The sequence below is a fragment of the Lagopus muta genome, chromosome 2 (assembly GCF_023343835.1).
Source record: "Lagopus muta isolate bLagMut1 chromosome 2, bLagMut1 primary, whole genome shotgun sequence".
Taxonomy (NCBI): domain Eukaryota; kingdom Metazoa; phylum Chordata; class Aves; order Galliformes; family Phasianidae; genus Lagopus; species Lagopus muta.
The window spans coordinates 109,167,821-109,188,260 of record NC_064434.1 but is presented as its reverse complement, the minus strand read 5'-3'; the positions used below and the strand labels follow the sequence as shown (position 1 = coordinate 109,188,260).

General features: G+C 36.8%; 1 protein-coding gene across 4 annotated transcripts in view; it reads right to left on the bottom strand.

The window, feature by feature from the left end:
• Positions 1-285: 285 nt before the first annotated feature.
• The window catches only part of SANBR (SANT and BTB domain regulator of CSR), a 29,095-nt gene continuing 8,940 nt past the window's right edge, over positions 286-20,440 (bottom strand). The window contains exons 4-21 of one of the 4 annotated variants that reach the window (XM_048935802.1): positions 20,208-20,301; positions 19,014-19,252; positions 18,132-18,190; positions 17,236-17,396; positions 16,267-16,353; positions 16,052-16,162; positions 14,200-14,323; positions 13,605-13,757; positions 13,032-13,177; positions 12,593-12,692; positions 11,526-11,558; positions 10,000-10,099; positions 8,984-9,075; positions 8,855-8,883; positions 8,684-8,757; positions 7,523-7,611; positions 7,044-7,135; positions 286-439 (exon numbers count right to left, since the gene is read on the bottom strand). In XM_048935802.1, coding sequence (XP_048791759.1) covers positions 415-439; positions 7,044-7,135; positions 7,523-7,611; positions 8,684-8,757; positions 8,855-8,883; positions 8,984-9,075; positions 10,000-10,099; positions 11,526-11,558; positions 12,593-12,692; positions 13,032-13,177; positions 13,605-13,757; positions 14,200-14,323; positions 16,052-16,162; positions 16,267-16,353; positions 17,236-17,396; positions 18,132-18,190; positions 19,014-19,252; positions 20,208-20,301 — 1,808 coding nt within the window. In that variant the 3' untranslated portion in view covers positions 286-414. The other 3 variants (XM_048935801.1, XM_048935803.1, XR_007375000.1) reach the window with 3 other exon arrangements.

Below are 20,440 nucleotides of genomic sequence, written 5' to 3'. Positions count from 1 at the left end.
ATTTCAGTGCTGGAATCTTAACCATTAATGAAGATCTACTGTTAGATATTCCAAGTCACAGCAAAGGCAGAGCAGCCTCAGTATTTTCTAGTAACTTCTGATAGAAAGGTCAATGATAAATCATACTAGACCATAAAGGGTTAAATTCCAGAAAGATCTCCCTCAGTATCTTCAGAGACAGCCTATAAGCTAAAGGAGGCAGGCCATTCTTGTACATAAACCCAGTGCAAAAAAAAAGAAAAAAAAAGAAAAAAGATAATTGAAGGTCACCTACACGTGGGCGTAGAACTCTTAAGTACAGCTCAGGCCTTTTCAGCAGCTTCTTAGCTGAGATGTTCCTAGTCCAAAGCTGACATGTAAGATGCTTTCTTCCAGCTCAGTTACTCTTCTCTGTGATCAGGGCTCTAAGGTCAGTCAAAGAGAGGCATCGTGACAGTCCCTGATGAAAAGAAGAATGAGAGCGAGAATATTCTCCTTGGCCTCTCAGAAAAACATGGTGTCAGAGCTGTGGGGATGGAGTGGGCACAGAATATTTGGTCCAACTTAGAAGGAGTCTCAGATCATATGAATTCCCTCCACAACGATGCCCATATGATGGAGGGGAATGGAAAAATAAATCATTCCAGGAGCTGCCCTTACTGCTGCCATACAATTCTGTGAACAACAAACTCAAATTATTCAATAGCTGGAAAAGTTGGTTGAAAACCTTCAAGATCGACAGAAGTTTGTAGGCAGAAGATCTTAGGGGGCAGTTAGAGGAAGGAAAACATTCAGCAGTCCTCTTCTAATGAGCCCTTAGAAAACAGTTGATAAATGAGATTCCATTCCCCAGGGATCCAAAAGAAAGCCTGGATAATGTGAGAGTCCAAATAAAGAAGTTAGAAAACTCAGTGACCCCTCCACACCTTCTGATAAAAACTGAGTATAAGCATGGAGATGACAAAGATGATTATTAGTAATGTCTGGTTCACAGACACATCTGCCCAACACAAAGGAAAAGTATGAAAATATCATGCTATGGTCCTAGAGATAAGGATCAATTTCATTAACGTCACTAAGGGATAGGGGAGTGCTCAGGTCAGGGAGTGCATTCCAGCATGAATCAGAGTCCACTGAACACGTGCAAATTTATACTGGTTGGTATGCTGTCCTCAAGTTTGCACAGTGTAGTTCCCTTTCTGGGAGCAAAACGATTGGAAAGTTAACTGTACCCTCATAGGGCAGAAGGATAAATGGCAAGAGATTCTTGCTATTGCCAAACACGGTCTATTTTCTGTGTGTGAGTCACATCCCGCCCAGATGACAGGATTCCAGCGAGTCACTGAAACAATATGGCAGACAAACTAGCCAGGATTTCCCCCTCGAGACAGAGAACCAGATGGTGACAACTAGGAGAGACTTGTGGAAAGGGGGCATAGCAGTGCTCACAATCTGCATTGGGAGGGCCAAGCTCAAGGCTGGTCCGTTAGCAGGGAGAAATGTCACACTTGCATTTCTGCTTGTGAACTGTGCTGCACCTGCTCAGACAAACATCCCTTACAGGAAGCCCTTCTCCACTTAAGGGAAGGAAAGCACCTATGGGAGATGTGGCAGGCTGATTATATTGGTCCTTTTCATAAATCTGAAGGCAAACAACATTAACAAGTCTAAGCAGAAATAGTCTCTGGCCTACACAGTTGGGCTTCCTGACTGTCTGAGGCTGCTGCAATAGTCAATGACCACTGAGGGGTACGTGAGTGTCCCAGTTTTAATGCCTTCTATCCCAATGTCACTTTACTTTTGCCTGTAACTACGTTTGAGAGTTCATGTAACAGAACACAGCTACTCCTCGGGCCAACCAGTATTCATTAAACAGCCCAACATCAGGCCTGTCCCTTTGACCCTCACTGAACCTCTGCACAAATAAACTGGAAGGCTTGAGATCATTGAGGAAAATGTACAAAATTAAGCTGCTGGATTTCACCTATACTCTACCCTTGGTTCCTCTGGGACCAGGAAGTTCTCTCTCTTTTGTTTTTCATATGCTAACAAATGCTGATTCTACCACTGTACCCCACAAGTTCCCTTCTTACCTTGTTCCTTTTTCTAGGATGTCTGTGGCATTGTCAATGCCACTATTCTGGGCAGACATCTTTGGATTGATATTTGTAATCACTTATGCTGATCCTTTTGTGCATATTGGGTAGCTGTAGTCCCATTCCTGTGTCAGGTGTTCCAAAGGATGGAACCAAATTCTAATTATAACACAGGCTTGAAATGAAATATGCTTTAAAAATGAATGTAGCTGGCACATGCTCTGAATACGTGACTCCCCAGCTCCTGGGAAATGCAAGAACTAAAGATAGGATGTTGGTGAACAATGGGTGCAACCATGAGAAAGTATCTCAAATCTCTGTGATTGATGTCAAAACAGGAGCAAGAGGTAGAAAAGTAACAGTCCCACAGAAAGGTGGGACTGTTAGTACCACTTTACTTTAATGCAACCTGTTAATGTAGCTTGTCTCTGGCTAGCAGTGGTCTGGGATGATCACTTAAATTTAATCGTTATCAAACACAGAAAAAGCACCCTGCCTACACTGACTCCTCCCAGTCACCCCACTACTGAGTAGTAGAGGATGGGGAAAAGGCTTTGTCCTCACAGCATTATGAGATTGAAACATGCAAGCAGAAATACAGGTTAACAATGGATACTGTTTAATCCATCCTGGTCTCTTAAAAGGTCAAGTTGTTGATGAAAACTAGTATCGCAGCAATCAAACCAACCTGCTCACCATTTCTAAATGTATCCTGTGCAGCATGGCTAACGTGGCTACACAGGTGAGCACTTCCCCTGACTAAATGAGTGTGTGACTGGCATAACAGGAGCAGGACTAGGAGCAGTAAGTAGTACAGATACTGAAATGCTCATAAGTAAAGTACACCAACAAGTGACCTGCATGCATTACAGCACCGCTTGCAGTCTTCCCTATCAGCACTGGGAACCAACCAGAGGCTCTTATCTATTACCTCAAAGGGAGAGGACTCATATGAAAGACCAACAATTAATTGTAGATTCACTTGCCATAATCCAAGGAAATGTTTATCTAGCTCTTAGTTATATCCAAGCTCAAATATGGATGCAATCTACAGTAGCAGCAATTGTAAGAGAAGGTGAAGGAGGTACTTCGCACACTGAAATTCAAAAGGTGATTTGCGTAACACAAATAAATTTGAAAGAGAATTTCAATCCTGGTGGCATCTATGGTGTTTTACTCATGATCCTGTTAAAAACCATGCTGCAGCCTTTGTCCGAACGATATGCAATGCTTCAGTATATACCATATACCCAATCGTTGTGTTGAGATTTATTCACAGTGGGGCTACACTCTGTCCATTAGAACATAGAGTATGGGCTCAACAAAATGGAAATGAATGGCAAACTGTTGATGTTGGTGCACGTGCTGTAAGGGAAAAACAAGGGCTTATTTGTGAGTTATACTGTCAAAGCTCAAGGCATTTGTCTCAACAAAGCTTATAAACAAGAGGGTGTACATCTGTGTATGGAGGAAGATAGTGATAGGACAAGGGGAATGGTTTTAAACTAAGACAGGGGAGGTTTAGGTTGGATATTAGGAGGAAGTTTTTCACCCAGACGGTGGTGAGGCACTGGAACAGGTTGCCCAAGGAGGCTGTGGATGCCCCATCCCTGCAGGCATTCAAGGCCAGGCTGGATGTGGCTCTGGGCAGCCTGGGCTGCTGGTTGGTGACCTGCACATAGCAGGGGGTTGGAACTGGATGAGCATTGTGGTCTTTTGTAACCCAGGCCATTCTGTGATTCTATAACACTGAACATAATACCTGCCATTTTAAAGTGTATTCTGATGAGACCCCTGAAACTGTGCTTATCTACACTGGAAAATGATGTGTCCGTGCAAGAATCTCTTGTAATTTTATACTCATAGGTAATACTAATAAAGATCCAAGCAATTACTCAAATATTCATGTTTCAACTTTATCATGTAAAACATGCTCATACTATTCAGGTTTTGAGATTGCTTACAGGGATAACTGTACATTCATGTTTCTCTTCTTCTACATCTTTTTTGTTCCGAAGCCATCTCTGTGGCTAAAATGAATATTCTGTCCCTTTCCCCAACATTTTGAGACATTAAGCAAACAGGCACAGCTCCACAGAACAGCAAGCAAGTTCAAACACACATGTATGTGACATGCTGTATTCTTTCCTATATACCAACTGCACATAAAATGGATCTACATCTCGCAATTTCTACAAACAAATAATGGAAAATAATCCTAATTCATGGATCTATCAGACTATTTAAATAGTATGATCAGGACTGCAGCAGTGGGATGCAAAATTAAGGATGTTTTTAAGCATAGCTCAATCCGACATTTTGCTCACTTAAGCAATCTACAGGGCAGGTTGCTCCAGAGCCAAAAACTAAATGCAGATAAGTATTTTCAGGTATATTTGGGATAGCTCAGCCTTCAATTATATCCTTCTCTTTACAGATAAACCATCCGTATCATGATGCTGCAACTAATCAAAAACACACAAGCATGACCAAAGTTGCAATATTTATGCACTTCTTACAAGTATCCATAGAATACCCACACATCTCTTAAATTAATTACTTTTATTTCCATTAAACCAAGACAATTTCAAAATTAATACAAAATTAAAAACAAAACAAAACAAAAACAATGTGGTTGGCAAGCAGGGAAAAAGGGCTGCACACAATGCATGTTGTTGTTATATGCTCAAAATACTTTTGAAAAAATGTAACAACATTGGCACATAAAACCAGCATTTTCCCTATGCAACAAAACCAGCAGCATATTCCCTCTATTTTTGGTTAGCTGTTCTAAGAAAAATAAGCATACATATACACACTCTTCCAGTGTTCACTACAGGTGTTTAAAGCTGCTTTACTACTCGCAAACAGACACAGCACATTAACAAGGCCTTGTTTATTTAATACAGATTGGAGCACACCTGCAAAGGTTCCTGCCCAAAAATCAAAGCCAGTGAAATCCACAGCTTTGCCTGTTAGTTTTATTGTGCTCTGAATTTGCATTGGAAAAAATACAGAAATAAACAGAATTTACTCATTTTAAATTTTAATAAAAAATCTTCCATCTGGAAAGCAGTATTTTCAAGCACTGGTATCCCAATCTTCTAATGCCCGCTGAAAACCCACAAAACACACAAAAAAGCCTGAATGGAGAGAAGAATGATTACAGTCACGTTCTCCCTCTCCTTGTTCCAGCCTGAACTCTGTGCCCCACTTCCCACTATCTTGCAGACTTAACTCCAAATTCACATTTTGCAGCTCTGATCCAGAACAAACTTTCCCTGAGTGCTCTTACTACTTGTCTCAAAAAGGTCAGAATATGTTTACTGGAATTCAGCCACTGTTACTGCCATCCTCTTTGCTAACACATGAACTATTTTCTAGGCAAATTAGTTCATTTTGGTAGCCCTGGATTTTACATACACACAGACTTGTATTCTGTTGTTCCAATTACAGAATTTGAAAGTGCCTTCTAAACAGTACTATTAAGGCAGGTTTCAGAAAAAAAAATTAGACCTGAAACATGTATATGGACAACTCTTCATAATGATGCCTTTCAACTGAAAGATGCCTAATTAATAGCATATCCTCTCAGTAATTTAGTGGTATGGCATTGGGAGTTGGAACAGCTGTGCCTGGGCATTAGAAGGGAACCAAACGCGGTACCATGCAAGAGGAAACAGATATGGTATGGGAGTAAGTGTGAACTTCACTTACAGGTAAATTCAGTGTTTCACATGCAAGATCTGAATCAGTGAGGCACTTAAATAATCTCTTAAGGTCTAGCTTCCATCTGTTAGCCACCTTCACATGAATGTGAGCTGTGTAGACGTATGGAAGGAAGCCTCAGAACTGCATTAAAACTCCGCATTAACTAGTCTAATTCACAGCTATTGTACTGTCACTGACTTCAAATGCAAATCCCTAGAGGACAGGCCTAAAATGTCCTATCAAATACAACATAACATATACATACATTCCACGTGACTTATGTTAACATTGCTGAATGCATTCAGAATTCAGTAGTCTTGCTTTTTCATTTCCAGTATCTCTCATACTGGAAGGCATATTTATGTCTTCCCCTATAGAAAGTTAGTTGAATAAGTTAACTGCACAGGTTTATAAAATATTTTCTATGCGTCTCAAAACAACAGCCCAAAAAGCAACTAAACTTAAATTTAAGAAATAGTATATTTACAATTAAAATAAGTACAGACCTTATTGGACTTATGTTCATTTATCATACACAATAATGTACAAGGCTTAAAGACATAAGTGATTGCTTATCAAGTCAAGGCTTTTGGAGATGCATATTCTCCATATATCAAGAGTGCCATACAATTTCAGGAAGTAGTAATGCATTCTGGCTACAATTTTTTCATGAGTCTTTATGTTGGACGACCTTGACCAAAACGGGATTTTGACCTGGATTAAGAGCACAGAAAAAACATATGCAGGTTATCATATCTAGAATGCTTTACTTATTACAGAGTCAGCTCTCTGGTTTAGTACCTGTTAGAAACTACTTTCAGGCTAAAGTGTAATCTGAGAAAAAAAGAAAGGAAATCTCACGACTGTATTGAGAAAGCTGCATTTCTGTCAATGTACCTGCAGCCATAAACTGTACATTCATACAAAGGTATGCAATGAATCCAACAATTCAAAGAATTGTTATGTCAAATAACTTTTTATGAAATCATTAATTCTGCAGTAGTAGTCACATGCATGCTTTGAACATCCACAAGGTATTTGAAGCACCCAGTGTATTCTTAAAAGTTTGTCAGCATCTAGAGACTCACCTGCTGGCCACATAATTTTACAAAGGAAGCTTTCACATCATATATATTTAGCCTGCTAGGAGAGATATTGATGCAAGAAAGTGTATGAAATGAAGCATACTTAAATTAAAACAGTGTCCACCCCCAGCCCTCCCAGAAATTCATATCCTGCTTTTTCATTTTGTCTTACCTGGCATTCTTCTCAGTGCTGATTTGTCGTGCACTGACCTGTGCTGAGGCCTTTATTTGAGCTTCAAGTCTCGAATAAATACCTCCCGCATACTGAAATGCAAAAAAAACCAAAACAAAACAAAACCCCAAAAAACACAAGTTGTGACATTATTCCAATCTAATTGGTGTCCTTTCACGAAAATAATTAATATTCAGGAGAACCTATAGCATACTTTCTTTTCATTAGCACAACCCAGTACTGAAATGTTTTTAAACCATCCTATTTTCCATGTTTAATTTTTAAAGGCAGTGAACTTCAATAATTGTTATTTAACTCCTTTACAAAAAAATAAAAAAATAAAAAGCATGCTCAGAAGGAAATGAAGATTAAACTCAATTCTTTGTAAGTAATTGAAAGCATGCTGTTTTCACTTGTGTTACACATTTGTTACAAAGGCCTGCTTCAATTCGATAATCACTACGTTATGACAGTCTTACTTCTTTGCTCTCTCTTGACTTGATTCGACCAAAGTCTCCCAGTCTGATTTTTATCAAGTGTCCTGTAATCTCAGACATTCTCCTCTGGTCTGCCAGAAAAAAACACTATTTTAGAACAGAGGTTTTTCATGCTACCGAGTACAAAGAGATCGATACACAAAACACACTTTAGTTGCATCCTATTTGCAAGAAGTAATTTTTTGTTTCTCAGCTCATATAGAAGTCTTGAACAACAATGTATTCTGATGAATAATCTGGCTTCACAGCATTCTGGGCAGAGAGCAGAATCAGCCTGAGGAATTACACTGAGATAAAAAAAATATACGGAAACAGTTTTGAGGAAAAGACTTTCAAAACAGTAAAAACAGATAGAAATCTCAAAGATATAAAAAGCTGTATGAATTAATATAATTCTGAATATTAGAATTCTGAAGACAGGGAAGAAGATAAAAGTAAATGCATGTATCACTTTTTATACATCCAGGCGATAAATAACACAAGGATGCGAGAAAAAAATCTTTGCTTACTTGTATAATCATCAGAGGACAGAATTAGAATCTCTGCAGGTTATGTGCAGACTTTCCAAATACAGAATGTAAATGATGCTAACACAATTTGAACGGAATATTTTTTTCTGTAAACTTGGAATTCCTTCCAAATATTTTCTTAGTCTGAGGGTCCAAAGATGCCCATTTCTTTTTCAGCCTGTATGCAAGACTATAATGTAGTTTACAATAAGTTTTCTTTCCATCTTCCTGACACAGGTTTTTGAGTCCTGTAGAATAGATGAGATTGCTAATAAATGCCAATCAAATTCTGAACTAATATTTTCAGGAGCTCCCAGCTATGTATATATCTATCTACACAGATATTTTATTTATTTATTTATTGTTATTTTTTTGAAGAATCTGAAATTGCTGTATGGCTTGGATAAAGCTGATTACTAACAAGTAGCTGAAATCTGTTTTCCTACATATGAGCACTACAATTTAGCTTGAGTTTTATCTCAGATAAAATGAAGTTTTTTCTTTATTGTTGTTTTCTTCATTGTTTACAATGCTGTGAATTGCTGTATTTAAAAAAAAATAGCCATTTTAAATGTGAAATAATGATTTTCTTTGTATAGCATTAACATAACAGCTAGATCATGCAAGAACAGACCGTCTTCTCTTTGAGCATCTTGGTTGAATCTCAGTGACCTGGAGGCATCCCATTTGTTCTGCTGCACGCTTACACTGATTAAAAAAGAAAGATACATGCAGTGTTGTCAGTAACCATTTGCGAGAAAGGATATACTACCACCTGTTATCAAGGACTTTGAAAATTACTTACGTGAACGGAGATGCATCCCGGGAACCTGGCTATAAAATAAATAAAAATATATTAAGTAAGACATGATCTTAAAACATAAAAAAAAAAACGTTCTCACAGCACAGGCTGTGTTCACAGCTCTGGTTTTACCTTGTCAGATGGCTTCTCCTTTTTCTGAATACTAGGTGAAGAAGCCCCTTTCTTAGGGTGTTTATAGAACTTCTTTAGTTTCTCCTTTCTCCCTGCAAATTGAAGAAATATCTACTGACTGACACAATCACAGATACTCTGAATTTTACAACTACATAGCTACAAAAGGATTTTCCTCCCCTATTCCTTTACAGTAAAAATTAAATGAACAATTTGTTTTTAATTTGTTAGTATTGCAGGCAAGTTAAAACACATGGGTTACTCTTTTCCAGTAGAAGCATACATTAACTCTAATACACATTTAAAATATAAGATGATGACACAACCACGCTTTCAATTTTAGATTGTAAATTTAAAATCAAGAGCACATACAACCTACATCTCTGACCATATTGCTTGCATCGACAATCTGAAGGATATCAGATCAAGTAAGTTTAAAGTCAGGCTGCAAAAAAGTTGGCACTTAAAAAAAAACTAAATTTGCATTAAGATAAAAAAAGAATCCCTTCAAAGTATCAAAAACCAAAGTGCTCGAGTTCAAATGTTACTAGTATGTACAGGAGAGGTGGCCTTTTGCTTTGCACATTCCTCAACTTTCCAGTATAACAAGAAAAGAAACACAAAAATAATTTTAGAATATACAGCTAATTTTCAGTGCAGACACAATTCCAGCCACGTCTATCAATCATGTAGTCACTACATTTTTTTCTTCTAAAATTTACCTAGGAAAAAACGTCAAGTCCTTTGACAATCTGTCCTACAAAATAAGCTCTGAATCAACTTTGAGGACATCCTGGATGAGAACAGTTGCCACTTTGCTTTTGCCAATGTTTTTGCATGACCCTAAGCAACTGGGTATTAATTTGTAGCTACACAAAGAAAACTGTGGAAATAAAATGGAAATTAAAGAAGTATTTCCTAACATCTAAAGCTTTCTTACAGAAGAAATCTACTACCTTGAGTCTTTATCTTTATATTCCGTGGAGGACAACTACAATACCTTTGTACTGTTGTACCTGGTTTCCTGCATACTTCTTCTTCATCCCCCACTTCATCCTCAGTGACTTCAGAACCAGTGGTATACTCCTCTTCTTCAGATAACAATGACTGCTGTTTCTAATTGACAGAAGCAGAATGCCACATGTTGTGTGAGGCTTGATTCCTACTCAGTAGTTCACTAAATCTGTCCCAAGTGAGTTGCCTTCAAATCTTGCTTCACATCTTAGTGAGGTAACTCACTAATGTGTGTGAGAAGCTAAGTCTGAAAACCTAACTTTCTTAACTGTTCTCAAATGTTAAGAAAGTAATTTCAAATCTTTGTGTTTTGGCAAAAACCTGTATCTAGATTTCTTCCAGACAATAAAACATCATAGCAGGTTGCCCAGAGAGGCTGTGGTCTCTCTATCTTCAGAGAAACCAAAGATTTGTCTGGATATGAGTAAAGTGTTGAACTTTGAAGTTGAATTTAACTTTAAGAGTGGGAGGAAATATCTGAGATGACTACCAGAGATCCCTTCCAGCCCGTATTATTGTATGAATCCACATTTATCATTCATCATATTGCTGGAAATATTAATTAACATATTAAGAAAAATAAGAAAGTTCAAGTTTCAACAGCAAAACTTTGAGCTAGCCACGTAAATCATAGAACAAACTACAGGGTTTACTGAGGGAGGGCTCTCCCAAGATTTGCTCTATATTGCTAACTGTGTGATACTGCTGTCTCAGCAGTAATCAAGTAACGCAGAGCACACATCTATTTATTTACTATTTCTTAAAACATCTCTGCACATCATAACAAATCACTGACTCCAATACTGCAAGAGATGGCACCACAATGGCAAGAGGTACTAGTATCAGTACAGTATAAGAAATATATTAAGGAATGTGATGTTCACATTGTTTGGAAATAAACACACATTTTTAAGTGATCACGATTGCCTAGTAACGCATGAGAAACAACAAGGGCTGACATGACCTGCAAATTCAAAAAGATTATTGCAGGACAACAGGAACATGAGACTGCAGAACAGATCATCAAGAGTGACAGAAGTAAACTGCTATTTCTCAAGCATTTGCGTATCAAAATAGACACGACTCACTATGACCAGTGCTATACGGCTGGAAGAGCAACTACACACCTTCTGTATTTGGCTAGTCATTCAACTCTGATAGAAGATTTTTTGTAACAAAGCAGCATCAAGCTGAAGCATCTCTGACAAGCCATGAGAGAGACAGGCAATCAAAAATTTGTTTTTAAGATCTGCATTACTGTCAGCCTAGTGAACTACGAGGAACACGTGTGCATTGCTGGTCTGTTGTTTGTTGTCATTTGTAAAAGTATTTTAAAGGACATTTTTATTTCTATTCAGACCAAATTAGCACTTCACACACACTTCATAGCTCCTCGTAAGAAAATTTTGCTACAATGCAACCTCCACAATGTAAAAGCAGATGAACTTCTGTCTAAATTACTCAGAAAACAAGACAAAAAAAAGATCAAGGTTAACTAGAGCAAACATGAACAAAACGTTTTACTGACCAGTTGTAAAGTCCAGTTCTTCAGAGAAAGAAACTAATGAATAAGAGGAAGAAACGGAGAGACATAAAAATTAACAGCAATTATTAGAAGAGAAAAAAGTAAGTGGAATCCTAAAAACAGGATTGGAATGCTAACATACAACAATCTACACTGATAACTCCTAGAAGACCTACTCGCATTTTTTACTTACTTTTACTTTTGATTTTCATGAAATGATAAATTAGGCAAACAGGTTGTGAACAACTAATCAATTAAATGCAGTCAATTTAGAGTCACATTTCCATTTGCTAAACTTTGCATTAAAAATATTTACAGGTCATTGTAACAAAAATAAATAGTCTGGAGCTGAAAGGACAGTCCTGCGTCACAATGGTATGGAGTTAAGATTTAATAGCTTCCTGCATTTGTTGCTGGAAAGTTAGTGACACCATATAAAGGTTTCACACTCAGCATTATGCTACAATAAAGACTGCTGAGTTACCAGAAGTTCTACAATGAGTGCAGATCTTCAAAACCTTATCTTGGCATGAAAGGCCTCTTCAACTCAAGAGATATACAATCTACTTAAACTTGGCTTAGAAAACATCTCTATTGATCTGACATCAGCATGACAACAAATGGAATTATATTTCTGGAAGGTAAGATCATTCACATTTTTGAAACAAACAAACAAAAATCTCAGATTACTGCTAGTTTATGAGTTTATAAAAGCCACGTGGACATACTCAGATACCTCTGCAATAAACGAAGGTGGCAAATATTTAAATAACGTCTATCATGTGAGGTATATGACTGGTTCCTCAAATACAATCAGATTATAAAAGGGCTGTTACATAGGATAATTACTTCTGCTTTACAGAAATATTTCTGGTAACGCAGGTAAAGGTTTTGCCTTTTTGCCAAATAGGCATTTTATACATCCACAAGCCAATGCCACTCTGCAATGCTCAGTACTGCATCTCTTCCTCCTGCAACGTACTTAAAGTTGTCTAATGAATCCTTCAAAGTACTCTTGTAGGATTCTTCATTATCAGTAAAAAGGGGAAATAATATCAGCAGTCACTCACAGCATTGATTTCTCCAGTTTTGGGGCCCCACGGTGTATTTGGTTCTACGAGCACATCACATTCAATGCCTTTTTCATCACAAAGACCAATACCAGAGTCACTTAGGGAAAGATGTGGGACAAAAATAACATTTTTTTTTTCCATTTCACAATTTGGAATCAATCTGTTTTTACTCATTATGTACCAAAAGAAAAAAACCTCCAAGTAAGCCACGTAACATTTTGATAACAATCCATTAAAATGCAAATAAGTAGAGGAATGAATGGTGAAGGAGGGTGAATGTAAAAAGCAACAGTATTTGTTCTTCCTTTTCCAAATAAAGTCACCTTTACCAAGCACCGTGTCACTCATTTAAAAAGAGAGAAACTTACTCAAGTGTACCATGAACACGTTAAGCTTTCAAGACGAAGTTATTTCAGTAACAATACAACACCCTTACCTATTCTCATCCTTAGTAAAAGGAACAACAATAACATCTCTGTGATGGAGCAGATCATTCAATATTTTAGTGGTCTGAGATGGCAAAGAATCCCCATCTTCATTTCCAGAAGGTAAACTAGTCACGTGATCTCTCACCTTACAGCCCTGCAATATACATACAACATAAAAATGAATAAATGGCAATATTTGGGAATTACAGTAACGAAAATTCAGCTTTCTAGAAACATCTTATCTGAAAACTCAGAAGTTTTCTCATGGTGTAAACCATACAGATGGTCTTTTGATTCTATAGATGATACCAATTGTGTTCTTGCTGAAGTTAAGAGAAAATTATAGAAGAGATTCTGAGAAGCACTGTACTGTTTAGATAGGGCTAACAATATTTAGAGAACAGTTTCACTACCAATTTTAGCATTAAACATTGTCAAACTGTACGGAGACAGAATAGATGGTACCCCTTGCTTGCACTGATGACTTGCACTACGCACGCTGTTATTGCACTGGAAAATAAAAATGTCTTTCAGACATTACTCTCTTGTGTTCTTTAAAAAGTGAGCCAGTACTGACGTACCTTTGGGAGGGTAGTAGGATCAAATCGAAGTACTTTTTGGTTGCAACATGGATATACTCCTGTCCCAGTTGACCCCAGAGCACTTGCTACACCTGGATAAAGAACTGGCTGTGGATGGTACTGGCAATGAGAGAATTCAGTACACAGGAAAGACTGCACAAGAGTAAGAAGAGACATAATGAGAGGTGAGATGACCTCAGAAGTCAGTTTGGACCTACATTCTTTGTAGTGCAAACTTTATTGTCATGCACCCAGAAATGCAAAAACTCTATTACCATAGAATGTCTCAGTAGAAACTGAGAAATCAGAGGATATACATTCTAATTTAGTGTCATTTTGCTTTTAGTGGCTAGAACAAAAAGGAAAGAGCTAATGATGGGAAAAAGTAGTATTCTGAAGTAATGAATCAGGATCTATAATTCCCATAAAGTAACCACATCTCCCAGCAATAAAACAAAAATCACTGATTGCTATCTGGTGACAAAATTAGTGAAAGAGAAGGAAGCAATAACAGTTTTAATCTCTGACGCAGTCTCAAAGCTCACCCACAACAAACAAGTTACTAACAAACAAGTGAAAATGGAAAGGTACTCACCTGGTTACATCTTGAGCAGGTCAACCAATTGACAGTCCCCCAGAGACGCCAATAAACATCCTGCCAAGATTTCAGTTCTTCGTGAAGGCCAATTAGGTATTCATGGACTTCCCAGGCTTTATCTCTGAAAAAGTACAGTGTCAGGTTGCACGCAGATAATAAAACTGTTTTGATTCAGCCACCAGGAAGGTGGGGTAAAAAAGGTGCAGAACAAAACGCCTACTAGTGAAAATTCTACATAAGAGTTTGGAACAGGAAGGACACACTGTGGGACAATCGTTACATTCAGATTATGACAAAAATGCCTGTGTTCTTTCACAACCTCCTAAGCTTACTAATAACAAGAAATTACAGCTTGTTTCATCTCAAGTGCTACATACAGCAAATCTGTATGCTAAGAGAAATATTGAGCCTTTTAGAAATCAAGAAAACCATAAAACAGAAGAAACTAAATACATAGAGGAGAATAAGTCAAAACATGCACGTGCAAACAAGCCCAAGGATATTGCGGTTCTCTGCCTTTAAATAATGTTGTGCACTAGAAATGTAGTACTTCCATTCTATTTTAAGACATAGAATACTCTTGCATACACAATGTGAGAGGAATCAGTTAAGAATTAAAGTTTGAAAATAGGAGATTTAAAAAAAAAAATGCAGCTGAGACTTCTGGACTTAAAAAATAGCGTGTATTATAGACATTGCTCCTTCCCAGTAATACAATGACAAATATAAATTATAGTTTAAAAAGAAAAAACAACGAGCACTGGCATGTTATTTTCAGAAAGATCAGATATTGTTTTCCCACAGTTTTAAGTCCTGGCCAGAAACATTTTTTGTTATATATACACTCATCTAACCAAGACTAAGCAAGCAGTACTTCCAGCTGGATGTTATCTCTAGGTACCACTAGAGGACCCATTTTTAAAACCTTAAAGATGGGATTCTATTATATCTTAGGCTTGAGTTTATCAGTAGTGAGCTTTACTCATCTAAGGGTCAGTAGATGAATTTCTAATAGAAAATAAGTTGCATGTACCACAAGGCAAATAATTAGAATCTAAATAATCCTCTGAGTAACTTTTAAAATCTGTACTGTACCTGTGTGCTAGGAATTGCAGAGTGACTACATAGGATCAACTTAAGTAAAGTACTGCAATTTTAACAGTCTAATTACCAAAGATCCTAATATGTGCCAGGGCATAAAGATCACAAATTTGGTACTATTTAGACTGTTAGGTGGAACTTGAAATTACTTATGGGAGATAAAACTAAATGAATATGTTATGTAGAGAGCTGACAGTGAAACATTTTGGTTGTTCAGAAACAAATAGATAGGTTGAGAAAGATCTCCTGCTACTAATTTCCTATTATTTTACTTAAACAGCGTATGTGGAGATGGAGGGAAGGAAAACTCTAGCTCATTATGCACTGATCTTCATTAAGAGACTCCAGCTGAAGGCTCAAACAGATGGAGTTAAATAATTGTGCCAAACAATCAAGGCACACTTACAGAACAGGTCCTGGAAGCTCCTTTGATAAATGCTGTTTCACCAGGAAAACAATTGGCAACATTTATTTATGGTAGTCTTTTTGCAAGCTGAATATTTGATTGGACAGTAGAAAGCCAGTCTAGAATATAATCTTCAGCATTTCTTTGCTTTCACAGGCTGGACTAGATGATCTTAGAGGTCTTTTCCAACCTTAAATATTCTATCCAGCATTCCACAATTAGTCTGTTCTACATGCAACTTTGACTTTCTTTTGTAACACAAATATCTGATCCTAAACATACAGTATTTTGCATAATCACTCAAAATAACACATATATATAGTCATTTTTTTTTCCCACTACCTTATATGAACATAGACAATATTCCCATGTTGATCTATGTTGATTTTTCCTGGTACACACGGAATTCTTCTTTCAGTTTCTTTAGTTAACAGCTTCTTACATAAACAACATCTATATTTAAAAATAAAATAAAATATTGGCTTAAGAGCAGGACTTCAAATAGCAGGTACTGTTCTTGCAATTGAAATAACAAAAGTAAGAAAGTAAGACCACACCTGTATAAGGTAGCTGCATTTCCTCGAGAATCTGGATTTATGTAGTCTGGATCAAACAGTCTCTCAATCTTCTTGCAGAAAAGTTTACTATTAGTGACAGCAACACAGATTACTCATTAGAAAAAAAACCTGAAAATTCTTTTATGCAGGGAGACATATTCTGATGATTTGCAAAGGTCTTCATGTTTCTTTCAGAATCCAGCTTTTAATGTGGTTTTCCTTTAAAATAATCTGTTTAAATAACTGCTCTGGTCATCTCTTATTTTTATGAAGATATGAGGAAACAGATCCCTTATTTTTTTTCCTTTATTAAGTTTTCTTGTCTTTTTTTTTTTTTTTTTTGCCAATCTAAGCTACCAGCATCTACCCTGAACAGAAGATCTTTACTGTAAAACTACAGTTAACTTCGGTTCTGATAGATGTAAAGTTGAAAGTTGTTACTGATTAAAATAAGTTTTTACTTCCATTTTGCTTGTCTGTCACTCTGCCCTCCAATAATTGGCCCTTTTCTTGACAGTGACTAGGCCAGAGTCCTTAGCATATGCTTTCTGAAAAGATACTCCATCACAGCTCTTCAAGATTCCAGCCATCCTAAGTTATATTTTCCACAAGAGAGATTGCAGGATGCTGAAACCAAATTACAGAATTGAGGACCATGCCATATGATAAAGGGCTCCTTACCCTAATCCTGGCTTCCATGTGAGAATTTATGAATAATTTATCCATTTCATACTCCTAGTAGCAGCCTTTTCTTTTGCTTGTCTCCTACAAAAACTCTTTTCTTTTGCTCAGAATTTTTAATATTAAACTCTGAAGTCACTTCTTCATATTCTGCGTTAAAGATACACACACACACACAGATACATACTCTCATATATCACTCCAACTTCATACTGTCATAGATATTCTGGAAAAATGATTCAAAAGTACTATGGCACTTCAGCAGTGTATTTCAGAGCAAAAGGTTACCTTTTAAATTTATCTCTCTTGTCCTTCAGCTCTTCCAGTTCATTGTGAGTAAAGAGATCAGCAATATGTGCAACAAGATTAGCATTGATACAATTCATGTTACAAGGCGTGGCTACAATGGCATTCATATTTTTATGACAATAGTGAATACATTTTTCTACCTAGGAAAAACAGAAATGTTAAAAATAAGATATGGAATTCTAAACAAAGATATCTCAACAGAAGTGCACTAATTACTTCAGGTTCTTCTTTCTTTTTTTTTTATAGCATCTAGTATTTTAAACAACTATTTCAGTTACACCTGAAAAACTGAAAGCAAGTCTCAGATTCACCTTAAAGAGACTATGAATTAACTTGACTGAGTCAGTTTTTGCATCTCCTCCTAAAGATTTCTACAGAAATCTCTACGGATGTTTCATTTTCAGTAACAACTTTCACTTGCTTGCAAAGGAGAACCATAGTATGCATTATATATAGTATTGCCTAGATCTCAATTTAAATAGCTAGAATTGCTATGTATTTAATTGTAGGTCACCTTAATGACAGATCCTGACAGAAGTATTAACAAACAAGCCAACAGACAAATTACACAGAGCTGAAGCAGACTGTAAGTTGCAGAAGTGTCTTATTGTAAATCAGATTCTGATGTTGTTTCAATCAGCCATCAAAAGGGAAATCCAGAACTCCACTCCCACATTTGTAAAGTTTGCAGAAGTTATTTCTATGTTCTCACTGAGATTCTGCAAATATTAGGTGTTTTAAATGAGAAAGGTGACAAAAATCTCAAAATGCTCTTACTGCATCTCTCATCATCTGTTTATACAACAGCAAGAGCACAGGTACTTGGATTTTACTTGCATCCTTAAGGCACAGAATCCTTCTTTCTTAATACTTACTAATGAATCCATCTTCAAAAACTCAGAAGAAATGAGAATTGATATGACATTTGCTGGTTCTAAAAGACAACAAACAAAAAAGTTTCCTTTTTTTACATGAATTCTTTTGGTGATATCACATCCCTCCCTTGGCATAGCTAGAATTTATCTGTGAAGAGTTTTCTACCAATCAACCCATTATTACCTCTTCCAATTTGTAGAATGTTTACCATCTTATGAAATAAATTTTTGTTTAACATCCAGGTGGCCAGAACACAACTATAACTGCAATTTACTAAGACTGCAAAAAGTGCATCACAAGGATACAGTGACTAAGCAATTAGACAGAAAGATTAACTTCCATCACTAGCCACCATATCCAGGTGAGATTTTGCTCTCTGTAACTGCATTTATTGTGACAATATTCCAGTTTTGTTCATAGTTCTTAAGAAATGTTAATGAAAGGTTTGTATATTAAAAACATGCCCAAAATTAATGCAGGAAAAGTTCTTCTACTGTTTTACCAGACTGCATTGAAATTTTAAAAAATACTGCAGCTGTACAACTGGGAAGCAGAAGGGAAAGAAAACAAAACCTAAGCAAACAATCATCTCTGTTGTAGGACTCCCACTCTGTTTTTGTTTTTCAGAAGAGGTCTGAAGAGCCTTGATTAAAACCATCAGATCCCAAACCACGTCAGATCTTTTTCACCACTTCAGCCATCAGGATGTTTCCTCAAAAGTGTCAGCATTAAGGGCTGCTTTTGCAACATTTTTCTAATAACTGAAAAGTTCTACTTGTTAGAAACAAGAGACTGTGTCTGAACTGCAGCAAAAACATTATTGTCTGCACTAATGGAAGATAAATGATTCTGTAACAAATGCTCTACATATTTTATTTTACCTAAAGCGGGGATTTCATAAGGTTCACCATCTTTGGTGTTTCTTTTAACATATCTTATCAACCAGTCAAAGATGTGAACGTCACAGTGCACTGAAATGTCCACTTCTTCCCAGCGCTGGGCATCCACTGATAGATATTCAGCAAAGTATTTCATTTCGGAAATCAAAAGATCTCGAGGACAAACAAAATCTTCTTTGAGGTTTTTTGCTTCATCACACACGTGTATCACCATATTTGGCCTCAAAAGGAAAGTAAGCCACAAAACAAATTAGGACCGTAAGACACGTAAGGACCAATTAGAAAGCTAAAACTCAAAAGACCTCACTTCCAAATCTGGATCACGCATTGCAATACTGATGTCACTGCTTTTATTAACAGATGGAATACAAATTGCAGTTATCAATTATTAATAGAAAGTACCGTCAGACACTGGGTGAAAAACAGAAACGTGTTCCCTGACATGTGATCCATTTAGCAGAGCCATTTAAAAGTTCAGGATCAGCAGAAAAAAGTTTGAGCTCAGTTCCCCTAATTTGTCTCTAGTTTGTTATAGGATGCTACTTGAATTATATGAAGAGTTTATTTGTTCTCACATCTTTATTTTAGTGAAAAAATGCACAGATAAAACTAAAGCTGCTGTATTTTATATTAAAGTGACTATTATGGTAAAAGCTAGAATCAGTCTACGCTGCCTCCAGAAAAAGATGGCCATGCTTATGCATGACTCAAACATGTTACTCTTAAACATCTCATACAGTAAGGAAAATGGCTATTTGAATGGGTAGTAAAATTGTTCATTTGCATTTTTCAGTTACAGTTTTCTTCTCCATCTGTCCCATGAATAGGACAAACCCATGCTCACAGAACGTAACTATTTTTTGAATAAATGTCATTCAGCATCAATCTTCATTTACTGCTTTTTAAAAATCAGGTTGTTTCCTATTCTTACCACTGCAATGATCAATCATTTTCAGGCAAACACTGGGGACAAATTCATAAACAAGTCACCCCCCAGCACATAAGTTCTCAAGACAATCCCTAACATTTCTGCTGCCAGAGAAAGCTTCAACATTTCTTATAGATCTTTCCAGGATGCTCCTAGTTATTTTCACTGTGATAGTAGAACAGAACTTTAGATAACTTTCTGTCATCATTATAATCTTCCAAATAACAAATACACAAGGACCTTCTTACCCCTGGCTCTCATCAGTGCTTTCTTCACTCTTATGCACAGGACCTTTGTCAGATTCTGATGAACAATTCCTTGTGGAGGTTGTGCTGGGCCTTCCTTAAGAGTAAGGAGAAAAAGGCTGCATTAGATAAAAAATGCCTGACCTGCTTTTCAGTATCTTGGAAATCCAATGTAAGTACAGCTTCCATTGCAGAACAATGTTTAAGTACAGAGCAATAGATCTGTGCTACCACAG